Source organism: Semicossyphus pulcher, unplaced genomic scaffold (genome assembly GCF_022749685.1).
Source record: "Semicossyphus pulcher isolate SPU_LCO1_2020_fin unplaced genomic scaffold, fSemPul1.0.p SCAF_12, whole genome shotgun sequence".
Classification (NCBI taxonomy): Eukaryota; Metazoa; Chordata; class Actinopteri; order Labriformes; family Labridae; genus Semicossyphus; species Semicossyphus pulcher.
The window spans coordinates 7,062,838-7,077,498 of NW_027211626.1; the positions used below are offsets into that span (position 1 = coordinate 7,062,838).

General features: G+C 41.0%; 1 protein-coding gene across 1 annotated transcript in view; it reads right to left on the reverse strand.

Annotated features, from left to right (window-relative positions):
• Positions 1-1,241: 1,241 nt before the first annotated feature.
• The window catches only part of hpse2 (heparanase 2), a 70,795-nt gene continuing 57,375 nt past the window's right edge, over positions 1,242-14,661 (reverse strand). The window contains exons 10-12 of the mRNA XM_069659109.1: positions 9,816-9,961; positions 6,291-6,437; positions 1,242-1,449 (exon numbers count right to left, since the gene is read on the reverse strand). Coding sequence (XP_069515210.1) covers positions 1,287-1,449; positions 6,291-6,437; positions 9,816-9,961 — 456 coding nt within the window. The 3' untranslated portion in view covers positions 1,242-1,286. The remainder of the gene's footprint in view (positions 1,450-6,290; positions 6,438-9,815; positions 9,962-14,661) is intronic.

Sequence of the window (14,661 nt, forward strand, 5' to 3'; positions counted from 1 at the left end):
CAGATGTCAAACACGGCTCATCAATTACAAAACGACTATCTGAGAGTGATGTTTAAATCTTCACACAGACATTTAGTCACCCGGTAATTTCATGAATATGTTCTGGAAATCGCCTTAGATTTTTGGGTGGTTGGGTCTTAGCAAAATAACTTTAAAAAGAAATATTGAAAAAGCAAAGTTTTTATCATATAAATAAGGTGTATACTTTATGTAAGTAAACATATCAAGCTTAAATCACCTATTTTCTTCACTCTTCTTATGTACAATACGTTATCTAATAATATATGGCAGTTAATCTGTACAAATAATGAAAAATATATCATGTGTATTTAGTACATAAAAACCCTAGCAGCATAAGAGGATTATAAAACATGAGATCACATAGCGTGACAGGTTCAAATGCACCTGAAAAGCAGGAATTTGAAGAGTTTGGATCCAAAGCACTCCCAGATTTTGTGTGGATTTAGGCCATGTGAGGACAGATGTTAATAATAGGATCACAGCGCTCTTCAGCTATGCATTGCTGCAAAACAACACATCCCAGCAATCGAAACGTGTAGTTGCACTGATTAAAACCTGCAGCGGAGGACAAATGAGAAACAAACACTCCAAACCTGTCTTTAAAAGAAACAGATTTCAGCTTAAAGCCACTTGAAATGGCAAGGAAAGACACGTATCCTTTCAGAGGCTTGTCCAACAGACTGGACACACACATCAGTAGCTTTGTCAGTAAAACACGTGCACACACACACACACACACACACGGACACTCATGCACACACACGAGCACACTCAGCTCTTGGTGAGTTCGGGAATGACCTTGCACACGTCACTGCGTTTTCTCTTTGTGGAAAGGATCAAACCAAAGTGAAGCCGACTGGTGTTTGCTTCAGAAACGCCGCCTGTTCAGACTTTTTGGTCTCTTGCTCAGTGAAAAAAGAAAACTACAAACACCAAGAGAAGAAAATATAGCTTAACCAAACCAAAGAATGTACTTCTGTGACATAACTGCAGAGCACAAACTTGTGGAATATGAGGAACTGCTGGTGAGAAGAATTCAGAAAGTGTTCAGTGCAGCCCTTTTTATGTGTGTCGGGCAAGTATTTCGTCGATGCAGTACAATGAGAACAAAGAAAGGTCCCGGTTTTATCTGTAATTTTAGTGGTTAGAAAAGAAGCCTTGAAATAGCTGTTTAAGAGCCTGTTGTTAAACCAGAGTATTGTACCGTAGTGTCCAATCTACTGAAGCGTCCGAGAGCAAGATACTCGGGGGGTGAAGGGTCGATGTTATCTCCGGCAGGCGTACGCGTTAATGTTTTTGACCACATAAAAGCCGATGGTCATGGGAGGCATGGCTATTGTCCGTCCAGCCCTCAGTGTCTTAGGCTTCAACTCCGGGAACGTCTCGTTGTCCACCATGAGCAGCCTCTCCCCGTTCAGCTGGACGTATCTGCTCAGAGAGGGGAAAAGGAAACGCAGACCGCAGTGAGACACAGCGTGCTTCTGTATCATTACCAAAGGGCTGTCAAGATGTTCCTCACCTACATTCTGATACATGAACATGATAGTGGTAGGAAATATATCAGGCACTGTCAGTCTTTAAGCCCTATGATTCTGTCGGTTGTACACCGGGGGGTGCTGTTGTTGCAAAGTTGCAGTATCACAGCTGCACATTGGAGTCTACTTTGAGTGAAACGTACACTATAGTTCTGTCGGCGTAAAGACTTAAAGCGGGAATCTCAATACAACTCTTCTAATGAGTCATACAGCTTCAAACATCCACTAGAAATGTCTAAAATGTCATTTGTCATGTTTCTATAATATTGTATATTTCACAGTGTCAAAGTGTGATAAATCTTTATTCTGTTTCACTTCTGTAATCCCAAACAAGATGTGCAGTGTGACTGAGAAACGCTACAAACCTAAACCTGTTACGTGCTCACTTGCCGCCTCGTCTTGTTCCAAGGCGCAAATTTATTCCAACGTTTTTTACACAGAACAAAAGCTTGCAACCGTCGACATTCGACTTGACATCAAGAATATTTATTATTAGTTATTCCATAAAAATATGTGAAATATGTACCAACGCACACTGGGCTGTTCACATTGCACTATTTTTAGCTTTTTGCACACACCTGTTTGTATTAAACATACTGCTTTTTATTCTTGTTGCCTATTTTTACATGATTCTATTGAAGCCTTTTACTTATTTTTATTCTAGGTCTGTGCAAGCAAATTCCTCGTATGTGTAGACCTACTTTAACCCCACTTCTGATTCCAAATGTACTGAATGTACTGGCTGCGTACTAAAATCACAGCCCTTTGGCATGATTAATGTGAAACTCCAATAGCACCAGATCAACAGATCTGTCTCTGTCTCGACCTGACAGGCGTGAAGTGAAATAAAAGTGAAATAAAAGCCCTCGCTGTTTCAAGAAAATGTTTTGCGTTAACCTGGAAGTTAGATTCAGAAAATCACGTGTGCTGAAAAACAGATGAACTTTTAGTGATCTGGCAGCCGTTTACTCTTCACCTCCCTGCCTCTGACTGTTTGACACACAGACACCTACTCTAAACTGTGCACTGGACAACATAAGCTGGGTAATTGTGCAATAATTCAACTGTCTAATACGGTGACATAAATACTGTTCATTTGTAAATAACTCTTCTGCATTGTAACTCTTATTTTGTATTTAACTTTCTTCTTATTATATTTATTCTGACACATATTTAAATCACCATGAATCCACTTCTCAGCATTTAATCTTCATCTCTTATTTTATTGTATATCCAACGCACATATTTGACATTTTTCTTTAGTCTATTTCATGCCATATATTTCTCCATGTTTCTCTCCGTGTCAGAGCAACTGAAACGCCCGCATTTCACCCCGGGGATAAATAAAGTATTTCTAATTCTGAATACATGTAAACATTACCTCGCTATGCTTTAAACTGGTTCCACTACAGGCTCATACGAACGTCTCGTCGAAGTGAAATCTCAGTCATGACGTGTGTTTGTCTCCTCCCTATTCCTCCTTAGAGTGTGTATATGTATGTGCATCGGTATGTATGTGTATGCTTATGCATATGTATGTGTACATGTAGATGTATGTGTAAGCTTTAGTTTCTCTTTTTGCATTACTTTGTTTGTTATATTATTATTGCATCACTGAGCTATTTTTAGAGGGAATAAGTTGTTTTTTCTATACCAAAAATATAATATTAAAAAGTTACAGTTATTAAATATGGTTCACAATTTTACAACTAAATTATGGACAGAATATTGGATTAGGTCTCCTGAAAAACTCAGCAGGAAAATACATCATGAAACGTCCTGCATCACAGTCAGCCTGAGCAGGACATTTCTTTAACTACGTAATGCATATTATGCTTTAAACAGTTATTAAGTTATTATTTAAGTTAATTAACTATCACTAATCGTGATATGTAGCATAATAAATCATTCTCAAGTACACATGACCAGTTTAAACTGTATTTGTACTGCAACACACGTTTCAACTTTAAAGTTCGGCTGTTATTGGTAACCTTTTTTTTTATTACAAGCCTGTGTTGTAAAGTTCGCGATATAAAGGGGATTTTTTATGCGAACCTCAAATTCAATAAAACACCAAATAGAGTTACGCTCAATAAGGAAAAGTTATGAATTCTGAATTGCTCAAAGTTTTCACTCAGCACGCAAGGACCTGAAAACTTGGCCAGCTTCAAAAAGTCACACTACTCAGACAAATTTATAGACATCTGGTGCTGCTAAATTCTTCATAAAAGTCTCCCCGCGCTGCCCGTGGTAAAGGAAAGCACTTCAGGCCTGAAAAGGGCCCATAGTTAGCTTACTTTCCTATTAATTGCCCTGCAATCCTGTTCTAACACCTAAAACATCGTCCATCATTACGCTGTTATTGAAGGATCATGCCTGAGCCTCAATTAATGCCGTATGTAGGTATCGTATAACCCAGAGACTCACACACACACAGTCCCAGGTCATTAGGCTGTTATTTCAGGATTTGAGGCTTAAGTCTGAGTCAGGATAACAGGCCGGGGCTTACAGGAGAAAGGAAGAGACTGAGAGCTTCACTTTAAGGGAAGTTTAAAGCCTTTATGCTTTGACCTTGACACATAACACATCACAGTTAGTAAAACTAAATTATGAGTTAGGATCGCATAAATATGAATGGACATAAAAATCCGCTGACAAAACATCTGTTAAAACAGATAAACGGCCGTAAACACATGGAAACTCTGCGACTCTGGATTTACTCAGTGTGTCCTTTTAAAACTAAGCAGAAAGTTTAAAAAGCAGGGCAACAGGGATGTGCACTTTATCCGGTTAAGAGACGGTTAAGAGACGGTTAAGAATTTTAACCGGTTAATACTACCGGTTAAACGTTATTTTTTAAAATAAAGGGTACATATATATTTGGGAAACCCATGTTTTGTTGTCGTTAGCTGAGCTGAGCCCGAGCTGCTGAGTTACATATCTCTGCTCCCGGGACGTCACGGTACCGTCTGAGTATTCTCCGCCCGTCTCACAGTCAACAGATCGTGCATCAGACTAACCCCACAGCATGTCGACGGGTTGCTATTTCTTCACCAAAACCAGTAGACGAACTGTCTCCTACATGCTAAGGACTGCTGTAAGCCTGGCCCTTTTATTTTAAGTTTCCATAACCTGTTGTTGACTTACTGACTGTTTTTGAGCAGAAACATAACTTAACATTTATGCACTCATTAAAGCTCCTTCACTCCACAAGTTTTTCACTGGTTATGAAACAGACTGAAATTAATTCTGATGCCTTTATATGACCTACAAAAGCAAACCAGACCATCAGTGACAAGACTGATTATTTCTATATCGTTATTATTAATGCCTGAAACTGCTGGCGGGGGGGTAGGAGTCAGACGAAGCGATTAACTGCACGCTGCCTTTGTTTACATTTTCCAGGGCAAATAGTTAAAGTAAGTGATACATATGACTGTAAAAGAAAGCAGGATGAGATTTTTTGTTAAAAACCACAACTTAAGCATGTACAGGACAAAATCAGCAAAGACATCAGAGGTACAGCTTTGTCCACAGGGGGTGCCAAAATCAACACACACCAAAAGTCCCTCACAGTAGCTTTAAGCATCTCCTGGCATGCCGTCGTCAGGATCAGACAGGACCTTACGTTTATTAAAGTTCTGTAAATGTTTATTTACTTATTGTTACTGCTGGATCACACGGCTGTCTTCTCCAGTGTTTGCGTAATGGACACTGGACAGTGTACTAATATCTGTGGGCTCGACTGTCGGTGCCACAGGTAGTTATGTCTGAGGGCAATAATAAATGTACCTCTTAGTTGCGTGTGTGTGTGTGTGTGTCTTTCTGGGAGCATTAGAGCATCAGAATGAGCGCGCATGATGGAGAGCTTGTTGTCTCTGGCTGTTCTTTCTAAAAATTATCTTTAATTCTTAGAGGTTAACGATTAATGACCGTTAATAGAAAAAACATAAATCAGCATTCGTAGTCCCAGACTTTTATGCAATCCAAAAAGTACACATCAATCCTGTCGTTTAAGCGGTTATTAACCGTTAAGAGAGTCAGTTAACCGGTCCAAAAATTCCAAATGCACATCCCTACAGGGCAATATAACAAGACAACCTTCATCAGTATTTATGCATCTTAATTGATCATTAATCTGTGTATTCTTCATCAGCTTTAATTTGTTTTTGTTTCATTGTTTTTAGCTCTTTTCAATCTCGATACAGACATGAAGAAGTTTTTAATTGAGCATGTCTTTGTGGTGTGTATTAACATTGTAATGGGCCTGAATTATACTGCATAAGTCAGAGACACCCACTGTTATCTTGAATTAATTCCCTGCAGCTTTTGTTTTTTAACAACCTATTAAGGTTGGAATACAACCAACAATTTCAGACCCATAAAGTTGTTTATGAAATTCTCAGTATGCTTATTCGTCGCCATAATGCTTTTCAGATTTTTGCAAATATAATCACTTTTTGAAAACTTCCTTAAGCGATGTTTTCATTGTTAGAGAAGAAATATGAAGTGTTTCATTACTGTGTTTTATGCCGGCATGGACAGGACTATGGGACCGGCCCCGCTGTTTTATAAAATGTGTTTTTTTATTTGATTCGCATGACTGAAAGGAACATGATTGTGTATAACAAAACCAGATTGTTGTTTTGATAGAATACAATAATTCAATGCCGCCATGCGTGTTTATGTACATGTGTGTGCATGTATATGAAACGGAGAAGGACTGGTACTAACTTGGCTCTGAGTCCGTCCGTGCCGAAGGGTTGCAGCAGGTACTGATGGACAGTATTGTTCCGTAACGTCCCCGCCAACTTGATTTTCTTCCGCGACCGATGCAGGTTGATGATGTAGATCGTTATGGACCCTCTCACGTAGTTATGACTGTTACCGTGGAGGAAAGGAAAACGTTACATTAATTGCAGTTAGAAAGGTCGATAGAGACTCAACAAGAACTAAAAGGCTCCTCTCCACATCTGTTAAACGGTTTCTTGTTATGTATCACATTGCCACATTGAATAAAAAATCTCTATAATTAGAGATGACTACAAAGAGAGGGAAGTCTCCGATAATAAATTTTCAATCAACAGGATCAAGCCCCGACTTCTTGATCTAATCGGGATCAAAAGGTTTTGCAGAAAAAAATAATACAGTGAGATAAAGCTTTCACAGGAAAGGAATGCCATTACGCAGCAAGTTGTCCTTCATCACGGCGTAAGACCTATCATCTTTATATAGTATGAACCATAATAAACCACATTTCATTTTCAAAGCCTAAATCAGCCATATTAAAGCTGTCTGATGCCAAATCCGCTTCTCTTGTGCAGTTTCCAATATTAAAACCTGTCGCTGCACAGTCCAGAGTCTGGCGAAGGGTGTGAACGCGACGGGCCGACTTCTTGAGTTACACAGACAACAGTGTTTGAGTCCTTCTCCTGAGAGCAAAGCACTGGGGACACAACTTGATAGGGATACCCGCCAGAGGTAAATAACTAAGGGAGAGAGATAAGACAAACACGATAAAATCTAATAAAGGGCCCAGAAACGAGGACAAAGACAACACAGCTGTAGTGAATTCCACATGTGGGCCTTGGTGTTCAGGGTCAGGCAAAAAACTCTCCCTGTGAGCACCAATACCTCACATCCTAAAAGCCCATCTTGGTTTTCGGTTGGATGTTTATCTCATTTGATGTCTATCTCATTAGCCGTGCATGACTGCTAATATTTGACATATTTTCAGATAGAGATAAAGTGCTGTAATGTTGTTGGGAACGCTGTGTGTCTGGCTCTGTGTTAAACTCTTGGAGCCGTGGTCCAGCTTTCTCTGGGTCGTACATCAGATGGGTAGATGGAGGAAGAGATAATGACCCCTCCGGCTTTTCAAATGACGAGGTTGTTATGGATCCAAACCAGGAACATAAACATGTGTAGATGCCGTTTGATGTCGGAGAATCGCTGAAGAGTGAAAAAAACGCCATGTAAACCACTAAAAGGGGTAAAAGGGCAGCGAAAATCAAATATCTAAACTGCTGAGACTTCTCAAACCGCCGACTGCCTGAGCACATTTATATTCTCAGTTGTCTTGCATAGAACAGTCTAACCACTAAGACTACAATGGTTCGTCCACTTAAGAACTGAACTGTGTAAAACCACAAAGTGGCAGAGATAATGGCAAGATGGATTAGATTTAAGAGGGTCTGCTTTAGTGCTTCACCGTCTGATCACATGAGTCCAGGGCTGAGGAGTTAAGCCGTGCCGCACCTCATGCCATCCACCATTTACACACTGCGGCCATTTTTCCTCTGATGTCACGCTTAGAAAGAGAAGCTTTTAATGTTGCACTGCTGTGTTCCAGGTTTGCAGATGAACGACAACAAATCAAAGTTGGAATCTTTTACAGCTTCCCAACTGATTGGTAGCTGAAAAAATTATAGAGGGAATTTGGATGGCCATACTGCAAGTTAAAACAATAAAGACATGTAGAATCTGTAGGCAGGGATGCAGATTTTAGGGATGGCAACTGTTCTGGTTTCCGTTTGTAGCTACACACTTGTAGTCCAATACTGACCAATCAGGTATCAGCAGGCTGCGGCGTAAGCAGAAAAGACAGTCCGTGTGGAGAGCATCAGCGGCCATCTGACAACGATTTACCTTCTTATTAATCTCTATAAACAGACATCTGCATGCTAACAGCTAACAATCCGCTCTAGATCAAAAATTCAAACGCTGTGCCATGAAAGCCATTCAACATTCAGATTTCCCGACTGCATCGAATGCATCAGAAATGATCGTCCGACCTTTTACATTTTAAAAGATTTTAAAAGTAGTTTTCTTCTCAGACCTGACAAAGCTTCATTTTTACATTTTACAGATCTGCATCATGATGTTGAAATTTCAGCAAACTTAAGCCCCGTTAATTAAACTAAATCACAATTTCTTTTTCTGTAAATAATGCAGCACGCGGGAAAGAAAGTCTTGACTGGCTAACTGCTGGCTAAACCGGACGAACCTGACATGTTCACCGTCGTACCCAGAGGCTATATTGTCGTCAGACTAAAGTTGATTGGATCCGAGATTTCACATCATATAATGTTAGCAGTCAACCCCTTCCTAGCTAGCATACCAATTGATAGGTTCACACAATATGATAGGAAAGGCGTTAATTTCTTGCTAACAAGAATGCTAGCCAGGTAACATTAATGTTAGCTAGGGATTTGTAGAATGCTAATGCTAATAGCTGTCAGTAGCTAATGACTTCATCAAATACGGCCCAATTTCCCTTCAGGTTTTAGACTGTCCATAAACTTTTCAGTTGCTGATCAACTGAGAAGCGATGAAAGAATCGGTCAGATTCTCTGTGTTTGTAGAATTTGTAAACCTGTAGTACAGCTGTAAAACATTATAACAGCATTTTAGCTTCCCGCCCTGAACGTGACGTCAGAGGAAAACAGCCAAGATGTGAATATGGGGAATGGGCATCTCTTCCCAATTCAACATAAATTTCAGGTGGCTTCGTGAGACCTCTTGTTGAAAACTATTTCAAGTATTTGCGAGCATGTCATCAGGCCTCATGTTCCCGTGTCACTGATGCAACTCCTGCCCATTTATCACCCATCCATCTGTGCAGAGCTCTACTATCTTTCCGAGAGATGCTCCAGCTGTAAGCGAGCCCTGTCTAGAGTAAGGCCGAAAGTCTAGCCTGGTGCTGACAGCCACTGGCCTGGGTTAAATGATAACCTTGAACAGGCCTCGATGACACAGACTGCCTTATTGTCCCTCCCCCTCCCCCTCAAATACCCCCCTCCAGCCAATCCGAGATGGGATAAAGGCCTCGCACACCTTTCAGCGGCTCTTTGACGACAGGGAGACAGAATCCACACACCTGATAAGTGATACCCGTTAAGTTTTATAGGCTCTGAGCTGTGAATGAGCGGGTGTCTGCCGTCTGCTTATTTATGGGAAGCTGAATGGGACGGCAAGGGATTTTGTTCTTCCCCACCAGACACTGAGCCTCAGGTGTTTGCAGGAGGACACAGGGGATAGAAAAAGTTAAAACCACAGGAGTCTGTTTTCCATCTAAATCTTCAAGGACATTCCCAAAGTATTGCTGCACATCAGTGAAAGAATAAGGGTGTGTGCGCTTTGTCATCGCTCAAACTTAAATGAAAAGAGAAATCCCAGTATATAATGATAAAGAACCCTGCTGCTGTGTTCGAGTGCAGGGCATAAACTAATCAAAAGTGATTCGGCTGCAGCACTTACTTATAGTAGCTGGTACAGTGGGCGTAGATGCGTAGCTTGTCTCTTATAACTCGTCCCGGTTGCGGCTTCCTCTGCAGTCCAGCCACCCGCACGGCTAAAACCCTCGGACCAACCAGACGCTTGAAGACCAGAGAGAACCAGTAATCCTGTAAAGGTGACACACATTTGATGTGCTGCATATAACAGTAATTTTTATCTTCCTAATGCTCAAGGCAGGTGTCATCTGGCTGTAATTAAAGATACACTGCAAAAACAGGCAGGTGTGGGCAGGAAGTTTTAAAGGCCTAATCTAACTAACAGCAGGGAAATAGTTTGAAAGCATTACAAACGTCGCTGTAGGTAAATGGAAACTAAGGATTTTTATTGAAAGAGGCTTTTTATTACAGCTGGGCAATGTTAGATTCTGGATTTCCTTTAAAGGAAAAATCTCCATTTTGTTTATTCGTCCAAGAAAATGTCCTGGTGATCGTAGAGAAAGATTACATTTCACCGGCAGAGCAGCGAGTCTGTGAAAAAGGAGAAATATTCCAACGTCGGCACTTTGACACTAAACATTCAGTCGGAGCTGATCGTCATGTAACATGTCACATGTTATCTAACAGCCGCGCTGAGCCGTTTAGAAATGACAGCCCTTAAATATGACATTTTTACAAAATATTATGCTCAATCATGAATTGCTGTTTTGTGTTATCATTGTTGAGTGGTCCACCATAGTGAGTCTCACTCTATAGAATACACAGACTCAACACCTCTCCGACAGACCCAGAACAACATGTGTTCCTCAGGAAGTTCCCATGCAATCCTGCATATGGCAACATTTAAGGGCTTCTTTTTTCCATGCAGGCTTTAACTTAATTTGCTGCCAAGGCATCGAAGAAGGAGAGCACAGTATGGAACTGTATAGTGTTGGCCACAGGCAGAGGGATGGGTGGATGAGTATATGCCCAGAACTGTGATCTCTGATTATTACATGAAGTATAAAACAAAGAACAGTTATGAGTCTGAAGTTTCATCTGTGCAAGATGGCCGGTGTGATGCTACACCCGTGTTTTGGGTTTGAATTTCAAAACTGAAGTGAAAGAAACCATCAGCGATTGACTGCCGCTGTGTTGGCGGGGCATGATACTGAAATTATTTGGGAAATATTCACTGAGGTCCTTAATCCTCAGGGGTCCGTCTGGCTGCCTGTTTTCCGGTCTTACTTCCTGTCCGTCTCCCCGTCTTTCTTACCTCATCTTTATTGGCCTGAACTTCGGCAGCCGGCAAAGGTCAAACGCACTTCAATCAACAAGTTAATTTATTGATCATCAGACAAATCAAAGGCCGCCACCAAAGTGGAATATTTCTAAGGGCTGGGCCTCTGCTGGTAGCTGCTGTTAGCTAGTTAGCTCATTTAGCCGTGTAGCTAACGGTACTTGTAGCTTAATTTACCCACTGTGGGAACAGTTTCACTTATACAGTAAATTAATTAAAGCGTCTTGCCTCTCTCCCTCTTTCCTCAAAAGTAAAGTTTCACTTAGCGCCCCCTACAGGTCTGGAGCTCCTTGTTGTGATGACTGGAAGTGCAGTACTTTAACTCATTTGTTTTGGCTTTCACCTTCATGTTTTTCGTATGCAGCCAGTTTATGTTTTGGATTATCGTTTTGGCCATTCATTTCTCCTGTTGGGCCTTTGTATTTTCCCCTTGTGGGCCACCATACCTAAGTCTCCTTATCTGGCTAGACAGACAGATGCACAGATAAACATAGATTGGAGGAACAGTAATCACTTTAAAGGAGCAGTTCGCCCCTGGAAAAAGCCACTGTCAGTCAAAACTGGTGTTTTCTGTGATCAATAGAAGCAATAATATTTGAAGTTGGCGCCATAGCTGTGGAGAAAGTTCTACAAATAGCTCGTGGTTTCGCCCATTCTACATTCCTACAACACCCAGCATGCATTGCCTTCCTCCCTCTGAAAGGAACAGCAGGCAATGGGCCAGAGCGGCACAGAATCTGAAATACAACGAGAATATACCGATCGCCTAAAAAATCTTCAGGTCTGCAGTCTACATTTCAAACCTGATGATTTTTAAAGAGACATGACTCAGTTATAAATGTGGAATATCTGGGAGGGAAACCAGGAGAGCAGGCGTTTCAAGCGTTTCAAGGCACCTCACAGAACAAATTATTACCTTTGCGTATGTGTTTTTTTTTCAACTAAACCCTGCAGACTTTGGAGGCGGGCGTCCTAGATTGAAGAAGTGTAGTTTAGCGAGCTCCCTGGCCTCCGCCAGATGACGCTTTTCATGTTGTCTGGCGGAGGTTTTCCAGGGCCCATTGGAGAAGTGGATAGCGTCCTCTAAAGGCATACAGCGAAATTGCATCTATTTTCTACCATAATGGCATTAGCTCCCCATGATAGCATGATAGGGCTGAGGTTGAAAATTGGCGAACTGGCCCTTTAAGATCAATATAACATGCGATATAGACAAAGGATTTTCATGATGATGATGATGACTATACTGATCTTGTTGATGTTGCTGATGATTATTATTATAATAAAAAAAAACAAAAAAAAACGCCCTATACACGGCCTGTTGGCACCAGTGTCCGATCGCACTTGAAGCTGTTTTTTGGCACTTCCTGACTTTGCTTCCTCCTGTCTTGATCGTTGCTTGTGTTGTATTACATCAGATGTACGTCGCTTTGGACAAAAGCGTCTGCTAAATGAAGTTGTAACATTGTAACAAAGGCGCAGAGAGAAAAGACAGGCAAGCACAAACAAACCACTCACATACTCAGAACTCCAGAAAAGTAAAACAATACACCAGAGACCGGTCCAACAGCTGCACAGTTAAGGGAATAATGGGACAATAACAAGGAGAACAACAATTAACCTTGCAAATGAGCAAATGAGAGTCAGACTGCCTGGTTGAGACCGTTAACGTGTAGCAATCAAAAGATCAGGGTAAGAGCTTAAACTATTATGCTGCACCAGTGATTTAAATTTAACAACTTCCATTGAGAAGTTGCAAACAATGCGCTAACGGGGTTTCCAATAAGATAATAAAAAGATGCTGTTCAACATGAATACAATTACGTACAAGTATCAACATTTTCAGAATCATGAGAGAGCAGGAGGGTTGAACATTGGCAGAAGAGACCACTGCTTCGTTTCTCATAGATACTTTTCTATGTATAACGTGAGGGACAATTGCATGTATTCAGCTGCAATATTTCCTCCCTTCAGATCTTCTGAAGGGTAATCTTTTCAGACAGGAGCAAAATGCCTTTGCCTGCTGCCAGACACTAAATTCAAACATCTCTGCCTCTCAGAGATTGAGACTCAGACAAAAAGCATCCATCACTTTAGTTCAGGAGTTTGTAAGAATCCTCCAGAGGGACACAAAAGACATGTGTGGACAAAACAAGAGAGGGAAAATTGGGACTAATGGACAAGTAGAAAAAGGCAGTAGAGGAAAAGTGTGGAAAACAGGTCGAGTCATTCGTGGGGCGAGGGGCTTCGACTGGATTCTACCAAGGGGGAGTCGTCCTATAGGGGAAGAGGTCGTGTGATAAATTTCTCCTGTAGAGGACAGGTTGGTCTGGCAATGAGTTCTCTCAGCAGGTAGGCTGGTGCAGCCTTCAGACATCCAGCCATGTTAAAAGCATTGTGATGCCGGCGGGAGACCATCATTCCCGGAAAAATAATGGAGATGAAGAGGGAAGAAAAATGAAGTAATCTCAATTATTTCACATATAGATTTAGAGAAATGAGGCAAAGAGCCGATGGAGAAAAATAATGAGGGCTTCAGTAAAAAAAGGTTTCGTCAGACTCTGCAGGCTCAAAACGTTCTTTGGGATTGAACACTTATTCTACATATTTATTCTATAAACAGATATGTGTAACCAGAGCAAGAATCAAAGAATCTTAAATAAAAGCAAATGTTTGATCAATGCTTTCTTTCTTTCTTTATCCTTTAGTGTAGAAACAATGACTTACTATATAGGCCACTAATGTAAGCCTCTTACCCACGCTCTGCCTCAGCTTCATGTAACCACTTTTCATTAACTTAATAAATCTTTTTTATGAACTTGGCTGGTGGGTGCATTTTATCACCCCTCACACTTTAAATCTACTTTTTTTCAGCAGAATGAGTTCAGTTTAACTCAAAACGAAGAAACAATTTATCAAAGAACACCTCACGTTCAAATCTGAGCTTGATAATCGAACATTACAACCTCAACGATCTGCCTCCTACACATCTGTGCTGTCTCGTACCTTCATAGATCTATCAGTGTATTTGAGATCAGTGTTTCTCAGTGGGGGTCTACAAACATAGCCTGTAGGTCCGTGAATTAATTATAATAAAATTGTCTACAGATGAGGACCATTTGCGCCAATAAAACAAGCTTATTTTGTCCATTACTGGTGAGCTTTGGACCAACGAACTGATATGATTGTGACACATCACATCAATCTGTCAGTCACTGTCCTGCGGCTGCTTTGCTTGGCTTATTAGCCAGCTAGCTAGCTGGCAAGCATGGAGAAATATTTGAATCAGTCCACATTGTCAAGTGATGCTAAGCCCAAACTAGCTAAATTGAAAAAATATGTCGACAGGTACATAAAGTTTGGTTTAATTGAGAACAGTGACGGGAGACCACAATGCGTCATGTGCCTTCAGGTGCTAGCGAACAAAGCCATGAAGCCTGCCAAGCTAAAGCCACATCTGATTACAGAGCACCTGCAATATAAGCACAAAACAAAAGATTTTTTCTGTCGAAAGAGCGAAGAATACACCCGGCTGAACACACACCCAGTGAATCTGGCCACAACTTCAGTGAAAGCACAGAAGGTGCTCTAA